This window comes from Amblyomma mixtum, chromosome 7, assembly GCF_055824585.1.
Source record: "Amblyomma mixtum isolate Tamu chromosome 7, ASM5582458v1, whole genome shotgun sequence".
In the NCBI taxonomy this organism is placed as follows: domain Eukaryota; kingdom Metazoa; phylum Arthropoda; class Arachnida; order Ixodida; family Ixodidae; genus Amblyomma; species Amblyomma mixtum.
Window position 1 is genome coordinate 30,122,182 of NC_143018.1, and position 14,214 is coordinate 30,136,395.

The window sequence follows — 14,214 nt, forward strand, 5'->3', positions numbered from 1 at the left end:
ACAGTGGCATATAATATTCTGGAAATCGTTTCGCAAAAGAATTTAAAGAGCTTATACCTACTCATCGAATTACTCGGGCCATTCATCTCACCCAGAAATTGATAGATGCCCGTCGTCCTTGTTCCTATAACCAGTTTCCATGCATGAAATTTTGTAGACGCTTAGACACCTGAAGAACAGTATCTCGTGGGATACGGATATTATACATAGACGTCCAGTTAAGCACGTCAGCTGCATTACTTCCAACCATTAGAGCGCACATATATCTTATAATGTATGGAAGCAGCCACTTTCCCTTTGAAAATGCTTGTTGCTAGTATTGCAGTCATATATACAAGAAAGGAACACCTCCGTAAGGAAGTACAACAGACGGCGACACACGTGCAAAACACCTCGTATCCGCTGCTGGTCGATCGGCACCTTTTCCAAATGTGGGAAGTGAGGCGTGCCGTGAAACGGCGCTGGAAATGCTAGGGTTTGAACCATAAACTTCACCTACTGATCTCTGCAATGTCTCTAAGAGCGACTGCCTAAGCCGCGCAGTTGACCAAGTCCAACAGGTGAAGCATGTGCAAATGTTTGCGCGGAACGTTCTGGACCAAGCGCATTTGGAACCATCTCAGGACACTGCTGGGCCCCACCGCCAGTAAAACGCACTTACAAGGAAACACACATCGTCTTATTCACATCCAGACGCTTGTGGGTACACAAATCTCATACAACCTTAAACAGCGATACGTACCAGCTCCCGTTTTTCTAGATCCTAGCAACCGCGCCCGAGGCCCCGGGCTTCAAACGCGGCAGACGCGGACATAACGCCCGTGCTATGTCGACAGGCCCTTTCTCACCTACGGGGAGACACGGCGCCGGGGGCCGAACAGATTGGTTTGAAGATGCTTTGACACCTGGATGATATGCTTTCAAACCTGGATGATGTACCGCTCGTTGAGCTGACAGGCCTTTTCAATGAAGACTGGGGGACAGTTACGCTTCCCGCTGCTTGGAAACACGCGCAAGTTGATTTAATCCCAAAGCTGGGCAAAGCACCGAAACTCATTAACCTCACGCCCACCTCGAATAGGAGCTGCGTGGGTAAATTCCTTGAAAACGTTTTGCTCCACAGCCTGCAAACGCACATCGAATCTGCGGGGTTCTTTACCACGACCCAATATGGCTTTGGCCGAACCGTCCGTGCAGGACATCTTGCTGGAGTTGAAAGAAACTTTTCGCCAAACGCGCGAATTCATGTGCAATACACCAGACACATTGGCATTAAATGTGCACAAGGCCTTCGACAACGCCTGGCACGAGCACATCCTCCGCAGAGTAGCCGCAACCAGATATGGCATGCTAATCTGCAAATACATCATTACTTTTAGTACACACCACACGGCACAATTTAGCGTCGCAGCGGTGTTGAGCCCAACGTTTTACCTCCCAAACCAAGGCACTCTAAAAGAAGCTGTAATTTATCCTTTGCTTTTTAATGTTGCCATGGTGCCACTCGCGAGTATACTGGCCGAGATTCCAGACGTGCATGAGTAACTCTCCGCGGACATCACCCTCTGGATCACAAGAGGGTCGATCGGGGCGGCACAGGACACCCTTGAAATTGCAGGGGAGATGGGTATGGCAGTGCACGTTAAAGACCCCCAGGTGGTTGAAATTATTCCGGAGACCTCCACTACGGCACCTCTTTATCTTTTTCTTCTTTCACTCCTACCTTCCTCCCTTCCCTTACGGGTGGGTTAAGGTGTCCGCCGAGATAAGTGAGACAGATACTGCGCCATTTCCTTTCCTCAAAAACCAATTTACCAATTTATTAGGTCACCCCACCAAGTAGAACTACCGTATTTTCCGGTGTACAAGACGCACCCTTGTATAAGACGCACCCGCCATATATGCTGGCTGTCATTGAAAAAATTGGTATATAAGACGCACCCGTGTATAAGACGCACCCCAATTTACCCATTTATGCCAGTGAGGCTTAATTAAACATGCTTATTCGACCAGCTCAAAATGCACCGTACGTGTGAGAAGTTCTTAAGCAACGCTAAGTGATCGAAAAAGGCAGCACTCACGCCATACCTGCCCACGTTTTAGCACAAAAGAAAAAAAGCGAAAGAACTCTCTTTATGTCCATAACAATTTATTTTTTCATAAAACCTACAAAGTCTTCATCTGCGGATGGGCTATCGAAAAGACAATGCGGCTGAAGCATTCTCTTTGCACTACGTACTTGCAAAGGGTGACTAAAAAAAAATCGGCTTCTCTTGGCTTGTCTTGACAATGGCCAGAAGCGCGACTGTCACCGTCTTTTGGCATTTCACATTACCTTTGCTTGGGGCCTCCGAAACGGCCGCGTGTTTAAGATCCCGGAAGTGGTCAACCCCGCTGTTTCATGATAAAGTTCACCTAAAAAAGTTCCGCACGGCGGTCCCCTTATTGAAGTTGTAGTGAATTACAATTAACGCGCCTGAACTATTATGAATGCGCCTCAGGTTGCCTCGATGGCAGACGAAGAAGTTGACGACGAAGTGTGCCGGCGCGCGCGGCTCCAGCTCTCTGGCTGTGTAGACTGACTGTGATTTTGCTGCCGTCAGCTCAGCTGTTTGGTGAACTGTATAGCTGAGGTCACTAGTACGCGAACCCCCTTTCAAAGTATTAACCATGTTACAACCGCATTATTGGTAGTAATATTTTTTCGGTGAAGAAAGCTTGAACATGAACCTGAGTAATTTCTGAACTCGCAAAAAAACAGTAAAATTTGCATATAAGACGCACCCTTGTATAGGACGCACCAGCAAGATTTTTGAAAAAAACCCGCGTCTTATACACCGGAAAATACGGTGCTTGTGATCCAGTAGCAACCACGTGGTCCCCGTATAGAAGTCGCCATCAGCTGCCAACCCGTTCCTACGGTACAGCTGCTACGCGTACTCAGATTACACTTGTAAGAAAAGGCGGACGCCGTATATATCTAACACCTCCTGGAAAAGCAGATAGCATAAACAGCCAACCTCATCAGCGTGTGGCAAATCGCAATTGCCGGCTTGGGGAGCGGGACACGCTGCTCATGGTGAACGCATTTGTTGTCGGCCTCTTCGCATATACCTCCTTCCCTACCACAGCCTGCCACTAAAGTAGTCAGAAGAAGCCAACATGATCCTACGGAGGCCAGTAAGGACGGCATTGCGCATACCCTGGTTCGCCTCCAATGGAAATGTTTTCCAACTCACAGTCCACACAAACTTTTAGAGGCCCATCAGTCGAAGCATCACAAGCGTCTGCGCGCCCCACCCGACCGCCCCAGACTCCTACGACAGCTCGGATAACACATCCCGTGGAGACTCCGGACGTTGCAACGAGACCCATTCCCACTCTTACAACTGGACAACTGCGACTCCAACCCTTGCCACGCAACATGAATCCGGATCTGCACCCGGGCAGTAGACGAGCCCCGCCCAACACCTCACTCGCCATATGGGAATCGCCAGGATGTTCCGTACGCGGACTGCGGCGTTCCAACCAGACAAGCCCCGAAGCACTCACTAACCAGTGACTTCACCTTACACAAAATGCAACGGGACCCCAACACACCCGACCATCAAGTGTGTGGCTCCATAACCACACTTTTCCACACGTACTGGAACTGCCAAGGATCCAACACGTGGCGCACAGCCTCGTTACATACCCACGTGGGAGGCCTGTGCTGCCCACCTCGGGAAAACGGCCTCTTATTTGGCGCAACCTCCTGCAGCACCTGTTCACTGTCTTGGGCGAGGAACCTTAACTCCCGCTCCCACAAGAACACGGATTCGGAGGTAAGGGTCATAAAAAATATTTTTTTCTCTCTATCGATAGTAGGATTGCCGCCGGTTGCTTCAGCCTCTTCAGACTGACGACACACGCTACCGTTTCGGCTTAGTGCACTCGGGACCCAGGGTAAATAGAATGCGTCGTCCTAGCCCTACCTGTCGACCATGCTGCCCTAAACACCGACAATCTGCACCGATTCACGAACCGCATGCAGGCGCTTTTTCCGTGGCAACATCCCTCGGAAGCGCGCACGGGTGCTTGAACACTCAAGGGTATGTTCGGTAATGTGCGCGTTCATGGGCACGCACAAGAAATCTCATTTTGAGCGCGGATAGAACCCTCTCTCGAACCCCGTGGCAGAGAAGGCTTACTAGAGAGTTTTACTTACTTACTCGAGGGCTTTAGAACAGGGTCCCTAAGGCTTGGGGGCCTCGAAGCAATTACAGGCTCCAACAATACGGACGCGCATGCGTCATTGACATTTAAAGTAGGCATTTTCTCTGCGCAGTTGTGCTAGGTTTCGCTTCCTTGACTGCTGCACCATTGCGACATATAAGTGCAATATTCTCAAATAAAGATAAACAAATGAAGTTGTTTTTGTTCCATAGTTACGGTTACTTTTCTGGAGCACAAAATTGCCATAAAATAACTGAAACAAACAGTAAAAACATCGGCCGCGTTGGGCGTTTTTTTACCGTATGCCAGGTGTAGAGCCATATCGGGCGTAAGACGCATTGGTAAAGATCACAAATGTAATTTTGTTCATTTTTTTGACATGCGCGAAAATAAAAATATTCTGACGATTACGTCACCTCCTAAAGCGAAATTAGAGCGCAGCTCATCAGCTGTTTAATCTTTTCGATAGACTGAGGCCAAGAATTAGAGCAAGACATATATGTACAACTACAGACGACTTATTTTTCACACATATTTCTTCTTCAATAAACGCTCCACAAAGAGTTCCTTATTTTTAAGAAGGAAGCTTTGTGGTCGGAGAAATGGGTATATGCTCAACTTGCTGCACCAATGCCTGGCTCTCAAAGACGAGGTCTATGCAAGTATTTCGCGAGGTTGTCACGATGGGCTTCCACCAGTTGTCTTGCTCATTGGTTGAGAAAAAAACTCACAGAGATTAAACTATTTATATCGGCAGGTGGTTCGCAGTGGCGAATGGCTGCGGCTACGCGTTTCAGCTCGGGCGATGCAGATATCGAGATCCGACCCTCCGGTTTCCGCCGCACAGGGGTGGAATTCGAGGAGGAGAGAAGAGAGCAATTAAGTTATTGGGAGGTCGCGGGAGGCAGCGCGTGGGCGCATAGGAACGTTGCGCGGCGAAGAGCGAGCAGCGACTGTCTGATGCCGCTGACACTGCTAGTGAGTCAAGTGAATATGGCTCTGACTTTCGGCTTGGGATACACGCACCGTGATCTGCTGGAGCCGGCGCTTCGGCAAGCGGAGAACAGCGCCCTATCTCGCGGCCGCCGCCACAGAGGAAGAAGGCAAGGGGGGGGGGGGGGGGGGGGGGGTTGCACGCAGTAGCAAACGGCGGACCTATGCGTTTCTGCTTGGGCCTGCGGAGGATAGCGCCAGGAGCGCGCGCGAATACCGCAGTGCGCTGCCTCGGCTGCGGGGCTGGTAACGCGCGACAGCGGCGACGCCGCGCAACGCAGGAACGGGCGCCAAGGAGCTGCGCTACAGAATTGCTCCATAAATTTGGAAACGGCGCGTTAACGGAATGCGAATTCTATGTGACCCCTTTCTGCACGAAACTAGTTGACATGCCGCGGTGACCCAGCGGATAGTGCGCTCGGCTAGGGAGTCTGATAACCCGGGTTCGAACCCGACCGCGGCGGCAGCGTTTCGATGAAGACGAAGTGCAAAAAGCTCCTGTGCGCTGTGTGATGTCAGTGCACGTCAAAGATCCCCACGTTGTCGAAATTATTCTGTAGATGCCAACAACGGGGCCTCCTTCAATCCCTACCTTAACCGTTCATCTCGGTGCGGGTCGGGTGTACACAGGGATATGCGAGACATTTACTGCGTCATTTATATTTCCTCAAAACTAAACCGAACCCCAAGAGCTTAGAGCCACCTGCTCTAAATCTAAAGGCTCCCGCGAGAGTGGGCGCCCTAATCCACCGCCAGACCACTTCAACACACGTGAGAGCGGAGTCTGGAGGCAGCGCCGGACGTCTCGCCGCTAATGGTGAACCGCATGCACCCAGCCTGATACCGCTGCTGGTGGTATCACCACCGGCGCTGCCCCCAGACCGCGCTCTCACGTGTGTTCAGGAAGTGGTGTGGCGGTAGATTAGGGCGCCCACTCTCGCGGGAGCCGTTAGATTTAGAGCAGGTGGCTCTAAGCTCTTGGGGTTTGGTTTCGTTTTGAGGAAATATAAATGACGCAGTAAATCTCTCGCATATCCCGGTGTACATCCGAACCGCACCGAGAGTAACGGTTAAGGTAGGGAATGAAAGAGACCCCGTAGTTCCGATCTACAGAATAATTTCGACAACGTGGGGATCTTTGACGTGCACTGACAACACACAGCGCACAGGCGCTTTTGCACTTCGTCTTCATCGAAACGCTGCCGCCGCGGTCGGGTTCGAACCCGGGTTATCAGACTCCCTATCCGAGCGCACTATCCACCACTGCTGCTGGTGGTGGTGGAAAACATTTATTTAGGCTATTTACACGAGAGAGTGGGGACTGGCTTTAAGGACCAGCCCCTTACGAAGCGCGAGGAAGGCTCTTTGGCTCTCTAACGTAGAGAAGCCGAGCAGGCAAGCTTCCCAGCTCACTCAGGCCGGTGGCGAGTAAGGGGGGTAAGCAGGGTTCAAGGGGCACGCCCACGCCATGTGGTGCACGTACGAGAACGCGTATCCACATGGTGGGCACTCCCCATTAAAGGTTTGGTTTATTGGTTTGGTTTACTGGGGTTTAACGTCCGAAAGCAACTCAGGCTATGAAAGACGCCGTAGTGAAAGGCTCCGGAAATTTCGAACGTGCACTGACATCGCACAGCACAAGGGCGTCTAGAATTTAGCCTCCATCGAAATTCACCCGCCGCGGCCAGGATCGAACTCGCGTCTTTCGGGTCAGCAGCCGAGCGTCGTAACCACTGGGTCACCGCGGCGAGGCACTCCCCATTAAAAGCCGAATTATAATATTGCAGCTCTGCCGGGCACAGTACAGTGTTGGTATATAAGCGACGGAGCCAACGCTCTTCTCTTTTGGTTAGCCCTTTCGCAGAGGGGTGAAAGCGGCTATGCAGCGTTTGATACAAGTGACTAACTCTTCCACCTTTCAGGCCCCAGCGGCCGACCTCTAACATTCCGTGGGCGTGCCTGAAGCCAGCGGCCGTGGGGCGCGTCCTGAACCCATCTCGCTCTTCCTGGTAGTCGCTCTGCTTGCTCCGGAGGTGATGAACAAGCGCAGACTGCTCAATACGGCGACGCGTGAGGTGGAGGCCAGAGGGCTCCTGGAGATTTAGGAGCCCTCCCACTGTGGAAGAACCGCGTTTTTTATTTTTCCTTAGTTTTGTGAAGTAGAGCTTGTCCCCTGTCCTTCCATGCGGTTTGTCTCCTCCTCCTCCTTGCGGTTCAGCATCATCGATACCGCGACCACGATGGCAATCACGATCAGCGCTGCTATGCAGGAAAGTGGAACCCAGAATAAGGGCGACGCAATGAAAGGCGACTCCTCACTGGATTCTTTTGGTGCATCCATAGCTTGTGTTGTCGTGACCTTTTTGTCCGGGGCCCTTGTCGTCGTGCTTTGCATCGTCGTGGCCTTTGTCGCTGGGGCTTTCGCGGTGGTAGCCACTGTTGGTTTAACAGCCGAAGGGGTGTAATACACGGAAACAACGTTCGAAACTGTGGACTTCAGCCCATCACTGTTCGCCACTCGGGCTGCCAGGTGAGCGTCACAGGTCCAGGCGCCATCTTGCCCAAGCGAGGAGAAGGAGCGCGGAAGTGAAAAAGTGAAGGCATGCCGGCTACCAGATGGTAGCGGGTCGAGGTTGCCTTCGACGACGTCGGCTTCCTTGATCTCAGCCTGGTTATCGAAGTCTTTGTCTAGGTCGTTGTATTTTTGTCCGACTCGAATATCCACGGAGGAAGCTGCGAAAAGCAACGTCTGTGAAGCTGAAACCGGACATCATCAAGTGTGACGCCATCATATTATGTGCAAGCATGGCGGGAAAAAAAACTAAGGAGGGAGCATGTCGTCATGCGGCCAGCGTTCGCAAGCCGAGTGTTTATGAAATCCGTTTTCTCCCTCAGTATCTCGCTTTTCTAGTCAGTCCTTTATGTTTTGATTTCGGTATTTTTCAGTGCGCGTGCAAGCGCGACCCGCGGCGCGGGCGTCTACAGCAAGGAGGTTGGTCTACAGTCAGTTTGCCGCGCTAATTCGCACATGCGCGTGCGCAGCGGGGCTAGACTTAAACGCACCCTATCACGTGGCGTGATCACGCTGGGACGAACTCTTTTTTTCACTATCTTTACTTGTTAAGACTAGGGTTCCAGGTTGTCACCGGACGCTCCCTTCTCAGTTTTTTTTTCCTCCAAGTGTGCCACAGACTGAGATATGTGCTTTGCTTTCGTTTCCCGCGCCATATTTTCACAGACGTCATGTGACCGTTCTGGCTGTGTATATTTCACGACGTAACTTTAAAAAGACTCATTCTTCGTCATGATGCCACGAGCGTCTGGCTGTCCTCTGACATCAATTAGTCGTGACGGGTTAAAACATGAACTAGCGTTTTCTAAATAGCCTAACGTCCATTACATACTAATGACGATGAAATACTGTGCTTGATAACATGCCGAACAATGAAATATTAGCATTGTCACCTTTGTGAAGTGGTCAAGTCATTCGTAGAATTGTCGCATGTCGAAACAACTCTATCTCAGACGCACGACATGGTCCTCAATTGCACAGTCGTTTAAGCTGGCCCTTTTTCCAAAGATACATCCCTTCTGACGAAGCGCAAATATTTACGAAGTTATATTTCTCTCCGCTGTGCTAGCGGTTTCCCGCACCATGTCTCTCTTAGTCTAAAGGTTTGTTCCAATTCAAGTCACTGAATTTGCAACACGTATATACAAATAAAAATTTCAATTCCCGGGCACCTTTCCGTTATCCCTGGATATTCGTTGTGCCTTTTACGGAAGATAGGATTCGTATAAAAACTGCCTGCGAAATTAAGTACAAATGATGAAACGTTCCAGGTTACTGCGGTGACCCGGATTGGAATAATGTGAAAGCACTGACGCCTCCTCGGCACTCCACGCGCAATTGATCACCGCGTCACGCAGCAAACGATCACGACAGGCGCGCGCCAACAGGGAGAGAACGACTGCTGGTGGTGGTGGTAGCGGGTACTATGAATTATTCATGGGTGGGGATACTGGTCCCGACGTATGTAGGCCTGTCAGTGGCATCACTCTTGGGGACCAGGGGAAACGGGAGGGGAAGGAGGGGGAAAAGGAGGGGGGAAGAGAACGGCCGGCGTAGGAGCGGCTTGCCGAAGCGGAAGGGGCCTTATAATCATTTCAAGTTGCTTTTTGTTGCGCCGTCGCTCTACGCCTCTGACGTCACAGTGACAGCGAGAAGCTACGGCGGGCGCTCGCCTCTGCAGCCCCGGTGACGTCACAGCGAAACTTACTATGACAACATGACTTGACGCCATGGGTTGCCATAGTAACCGCACCTATAATTCACCACCACCACACATTACTTGCCATAATTGCAAGACGGTAATGAAGCCACCACTTTTTCACCCATAATTCCCCTTAATTCACCCTAATTCGTCCTTAATTCCCCTTTGTCCATCACTTGTTTCATTTCTGTCCTTAATTCATAAACTAACTCATTAAGACCGCGATTTTCCCAACTTTACATTGTGCGCACCCGTTTTGGAATTTCAAATTTGGCGCTAGGTGTTGGCTCCGCCTGCAGGTCCGGTCACCTGCTCCCACACTTCTGGTGTTTTCAAATTTGGCGCCACACTCTGCTCTAGCTCTGCCCACATTGTGGGCATATTTGGCTGTAATGCGCACAATTTAACCAGCACCTATATATAGCGTTCATTGATTACGAGAACGCATTGGACTCAGTAGAAACCTCAGCAGTCATGCAGGCATTGCGGAATCAGGGTGTGGAAGAGTGTTATGTGAAAATGTTGGAACATATTTATAACGACTGCGCAGCTACTGTAGCTCTCCATAAAGTCAGCAATAAAATTCCAATAAGGAAAGCTGTCAGAAAGGGAGACATGACCTCGCCTATGCTATTCACTGCCTGTTTACGGGGGGTAATCCGAGGCTTGAAATGGAAACAGTAAAGGAGAAGAGTTAATGTAGAATACCTAAGTAATTGGTGATTCGCTGATGACATTGCCTTGCTAAGTCACTCAGGACATGAGCTGCAAAACATGATCAATAAATTACACAGGCAGAGCCGAACAGTGGGGCTAAAAATTAGCATGCAGAAAACCAAAGTAATATTCAACAGTCTAGCAAGAGAACAGCAGTTCGCACTTGATGGCGCGGTGCTGGAAGTAGTAAGAGCATATGTCCATTTTGGGGCAGGTAGTGACAGCTGATCCGGATCCTGAGTGGGAAAAAACTAGAAGAATAAGAATGGGGTGGAGCGCATATGGCAGGTTCTCTGTGATCATTAATAGCTGTTTACCAATATCCCTCAATAGAAAAGTATACAAAAGCTGTATATTACCGGTACTCACCTATGGGGCAGAAACGTGGAAGCTAACAAAGAGGGTTCAGCTTAAGTTAAGGACAACGCAGTGAGCTATGGATAGAAAAATAATAGTTGTAACGTTAAGAGATCGGAAGCGGGCTGAGTGGGTGAGAGAACAATCGCGTGTTAACGATATTCTAGTTGAAATCAAGAGGAAGAAGTGGGCTTGGGCAGGGCATGTAATGCGAAGGCCAGATAACTGCTGGTCCTTAAGGGTAACGGAGTGGGTTCCAAGAGAAGGCAAGCGTAGCAGGGGCGGCAGAAAGTTGGGTGGGCGGATGAGATTAAGAAATCTGCGAGAATACGGTGGCCGCAACTGGCGAAGGACAGGGTTAATTGGAGAGATATAGGAGAGGCCTTTGCCTTGCAGTGGGCGCACTCAAACGGATGGTGATGAGGATGATGAATTAACTACTCAGCCGATTTTGAAAATTCTTTCATTACGTAGCATCCTCACATTCTCTTTTGATTGCAACCACTCGTTTCACTTTGTCTCTTTAAAGTACCCCCCCAACTACTGCCAAGTTTTGATGACACGCTTTAGTGGCACGACCCAGCGAATAAAGCCTAGTAATGTTTTCGCAATAATATACCCCTGCAGTAATACTATGCAGCTGTCGGGGCCAGTTGGTATCTTCGTTATGATGTCTAAAAAACAAGCCGCAGTACATCACCAGCCAGTTCTGACATCCTGTCACTGCAGACGTATGCGCATCTTTGGTGAGGCTGCTGGCCAACACAATGGGAACTTGTCCTCTTTGTTGAACTACTCGCGAATATTTTTATTCACTGTGATATTCGATTTACAGTGAGTATGGGGATATGAGACGTTTACCTGACGAGCCCGAAAGACAACCGTCCATTCTATTAGCTTCTTTAAATGTTCCTATTCTTCTCCACAGCGCTACGGGATTATAGTACCGTGGAGATTGCGGATACAAACACTGCGCACAAGGCGGTGTATATTTTCCCCTCAGTGATGTAAAACGAAGTGTTTTATTCATCTAAAAGGTTAAAATAGTATTTAGGGAACGTACTTTGCGGTGGATATCAAAATAATGGAGCACGCGTGAGAACAAGCCCGGTTTTTGTGGAGTATTCATGAATGTATACGGCAACATAGCGCGAGCAGTGTCAGAACAATAGCAAAAAATCTTTAAAATACTCCCCTCCCTCCCTGATCTGCTGTCATGCCTTCGATGAGACTGTCCCATGATTCGATGCCATTTTGCCCAGTTTTCTATCCAGGAATATGGCACATAATAAGTGAATTAAGTGCCTGTGAGCTCCGCAGCACACGTCTCTGCTTAAAGTGCTTACCCTTTCCAAACGTCAGGTGAGCTCCTGGCCACGTCCAAGTTACCCTCACCAGGAGAGTGTTGCTCTTTCCCGGCCACACGTGTTCCACGGCCAGGTCCCTGATGGAATCTGGAGGCACTTGCGCTTCCACAATATCTGTCGTGACATCGAAGGAACCACCGGACACCACCCTCTGGAAATCTTCCACTGTCTCACCGTCTGGGCCGTTGGTATCTTTGGTATCGGTGTCGTCGAAAACGTCGAACCAATCCATCGGCCACGCGTCCCGGTAGTGGCTTTCGTTGTATTCATCTGTGTGGGCCACAACCGGCAAAGGTACATAAGGAGAACGGGGACAAGAATTCAGGCCACCAGTGTAGTTTTAAAGCTCAGGAAAAAAATATATACGGACGGTTACGATAGTCCTAACTGCTAAATTTGAGTTTCAGCTCTGTAGGTATTTTGGTTTCCGATATATTCAGGCAAAGAATTTCATGTCTCTTTATTTTCCACACACACACTACCTTCACGTACCACTCCTCTAAAAGTCTTTGAATGTAATGAAGGTGACTTTGCGGTCAGATAAATGGATGAAGATCAGTCTGCTCGAGCAATGAGATTCATAAGAAGACGGTTTACATGTCACTGCATGTTAAACTATCCCAGCTGGTATAAATTTCTGGAGCCCTTCACTACGGCGTTGATCATAGCCTGAGTCACTTTCGGACTTTAAACCCCAGTGAACCATAAACTAGGAATACAAAGCTGTGTTGTGGTGCCTGACGCGGACAGTTTTTCGCGTGCAGCACATTTCCCAGCACCTCCGGTCAACGCAGTAAAGTGCGGTGCCACGGCCATGTTGCAGCGCGTGGGTGTGCACAGCGCTAAAGCCACTCCTCTACGCACCGCCGCAGACACCCCCCCCCCTCCCCCCTAACATCTCCCTCAACCACCCTACTCCACACGTGTAGTAGCCATGGGCGACGGATGCCCATGAGGGGTGCGCACCACATTGGCGCTACCTGTGGGCGAGCGGCGGCAGTTTCCTTCGCTCGGCATGGCTGGTCTCATAGAGTGTGATTATCAGCTAGAGGGAAAGCTGGCGGCGCTGCACCTGCGCCACCATGAACGCTCAAAGCATCATGAGCCGGTGAGCTACTTGGTGCGGGATAGTCAGATTTTTTCCGGAACACGGAGTGGCACTACTAATTTGTTTTAAAACGCAGTTGTCCGTGTGAGAGAAGAGCGAGAAGAGCCGTCAAATGGTGCGCTCCGCGCGTCGACGACTTTGGCGCGAACGTAGTCTGGAATCGCCATAGTAGCGAAAACGCAACAGCACAAACGTCAATGAAAGGTTTCTCTGTTTCGAAATGCCATTAAAAAACACCTTACAGTGTTTAAGCAGCAAGATTTTTTTAAACATATTTGTTTGTTTTTTAAGTCCGCTTGTTAAGCACCGAATATTCGTTTTTGTAGTGTTCAATATTTAGCCAATAGGAGAGCTAGCCATTTCTTATTCTGGCAGACTTTGCATTTACATGCTTAACTGCTCGTTTGTTGCAATTTAAAAAAAAGGATGTAAAATGTTAGGGCATTCTAGATTATCGAACAGCGTTTATTTTTGCATTACTTTTTGGTCAGAAGTTGTGGTTCTGCAGTCGGCAGCTCACCGGCCTATGATGCTTTGAACGCCCATGGTGGCTGAAGTGGACTTGAGGGATCTCCATGCAGACTCCCATAGAGGGGCGCCAGCTTTCCCTTTAGGTAATAGTAAGAAACTCTATGGCTGGAAGAAGAGGAAGCGTGCTAGACCTCGCCTCGCTCCCCTTGAGCTCGGTTACTCCTTCGACGGCGTATCCCAAGAACGGGTGCTTAAGAGCTGCGCTCTGAAAAGTGTTGTAAATATAAGGAGTGAAAACCAGGCTGCCGGAACAGAGTCCTTTATACGACATATTATCGCAAAAAACCTGAGCATTGCGTGGAGTACCGCGTCTACCCCGCACCGCTATCCCCGGTGATAACGTGCTCACGCAGATGGCTCCGACAAGCTATAGGTGCAGGCCAGCACAATGCGCACCTGCTCTCTTGGGACGATCTGCGCATGGCCAATGCCGGTGCGTGGTCGAGGTATGCGGACTTCGCTACACGTATCTAATGCCGCTCTCAAAGACTCCTGAAAGAGCACCACTGGCACAGAAATGCCATATTGCACTACGTTTTTGTTCGAGTTTACAGGCCCGCATAGAAGTTGCTCGATTAAAAAAATCTTGTTTTTCGGTGGCAGTGGCAAGAGATGGACGCACCCTTGCACGGCTTGCACGTTCTTTCGCTGT

At 49.8% G+C, this 14,214-nt stretch overlaps 2 protein-coding genes across 2 annotated transcripts in view; both read right to left on the minus strand.

Annotated features, from left to right (window-relative positions):
* Positions 1-7,354: 7,354 nt before the first annotated feature.
* LOC149335518 (uncharacterized) lies at positions 7,355-12,940 on the minus strand. Its single transcript, XM_089553952.1, has 3 exons — positions 12,847-12,940; positions 11,903-12,193; positions 7,355-7,941 (listed from the first exon to the last, which is right to left on the minus strand). Exons 1-3 carry the CDS (start codon positions 12,938-12,940, stop codon positions 7,355-7,357), a joined length of 972 nt encoding a protein of 323 aa, XP_089410078.1.
* Positions 12,941-14,022: 1,082 nt separating this feature from the next.
* The window catches only part of LOC149335519 (calcium-activated chloride channel regulator 1-like), a 62,382-nt gene continuing 62,190 nt past the window's right edge, over positions 14,023-14,214 (minus strand). The window contains exon 10 of the mRNA XM_089553953.1: positions 14,023-14,054. Coding sequence (XP_089410079.1) covers positions 14,023-14,054 — 32 coding nt within the window. The remainder of the gene's footprint in view (positions 14,055-14,214) is intronic.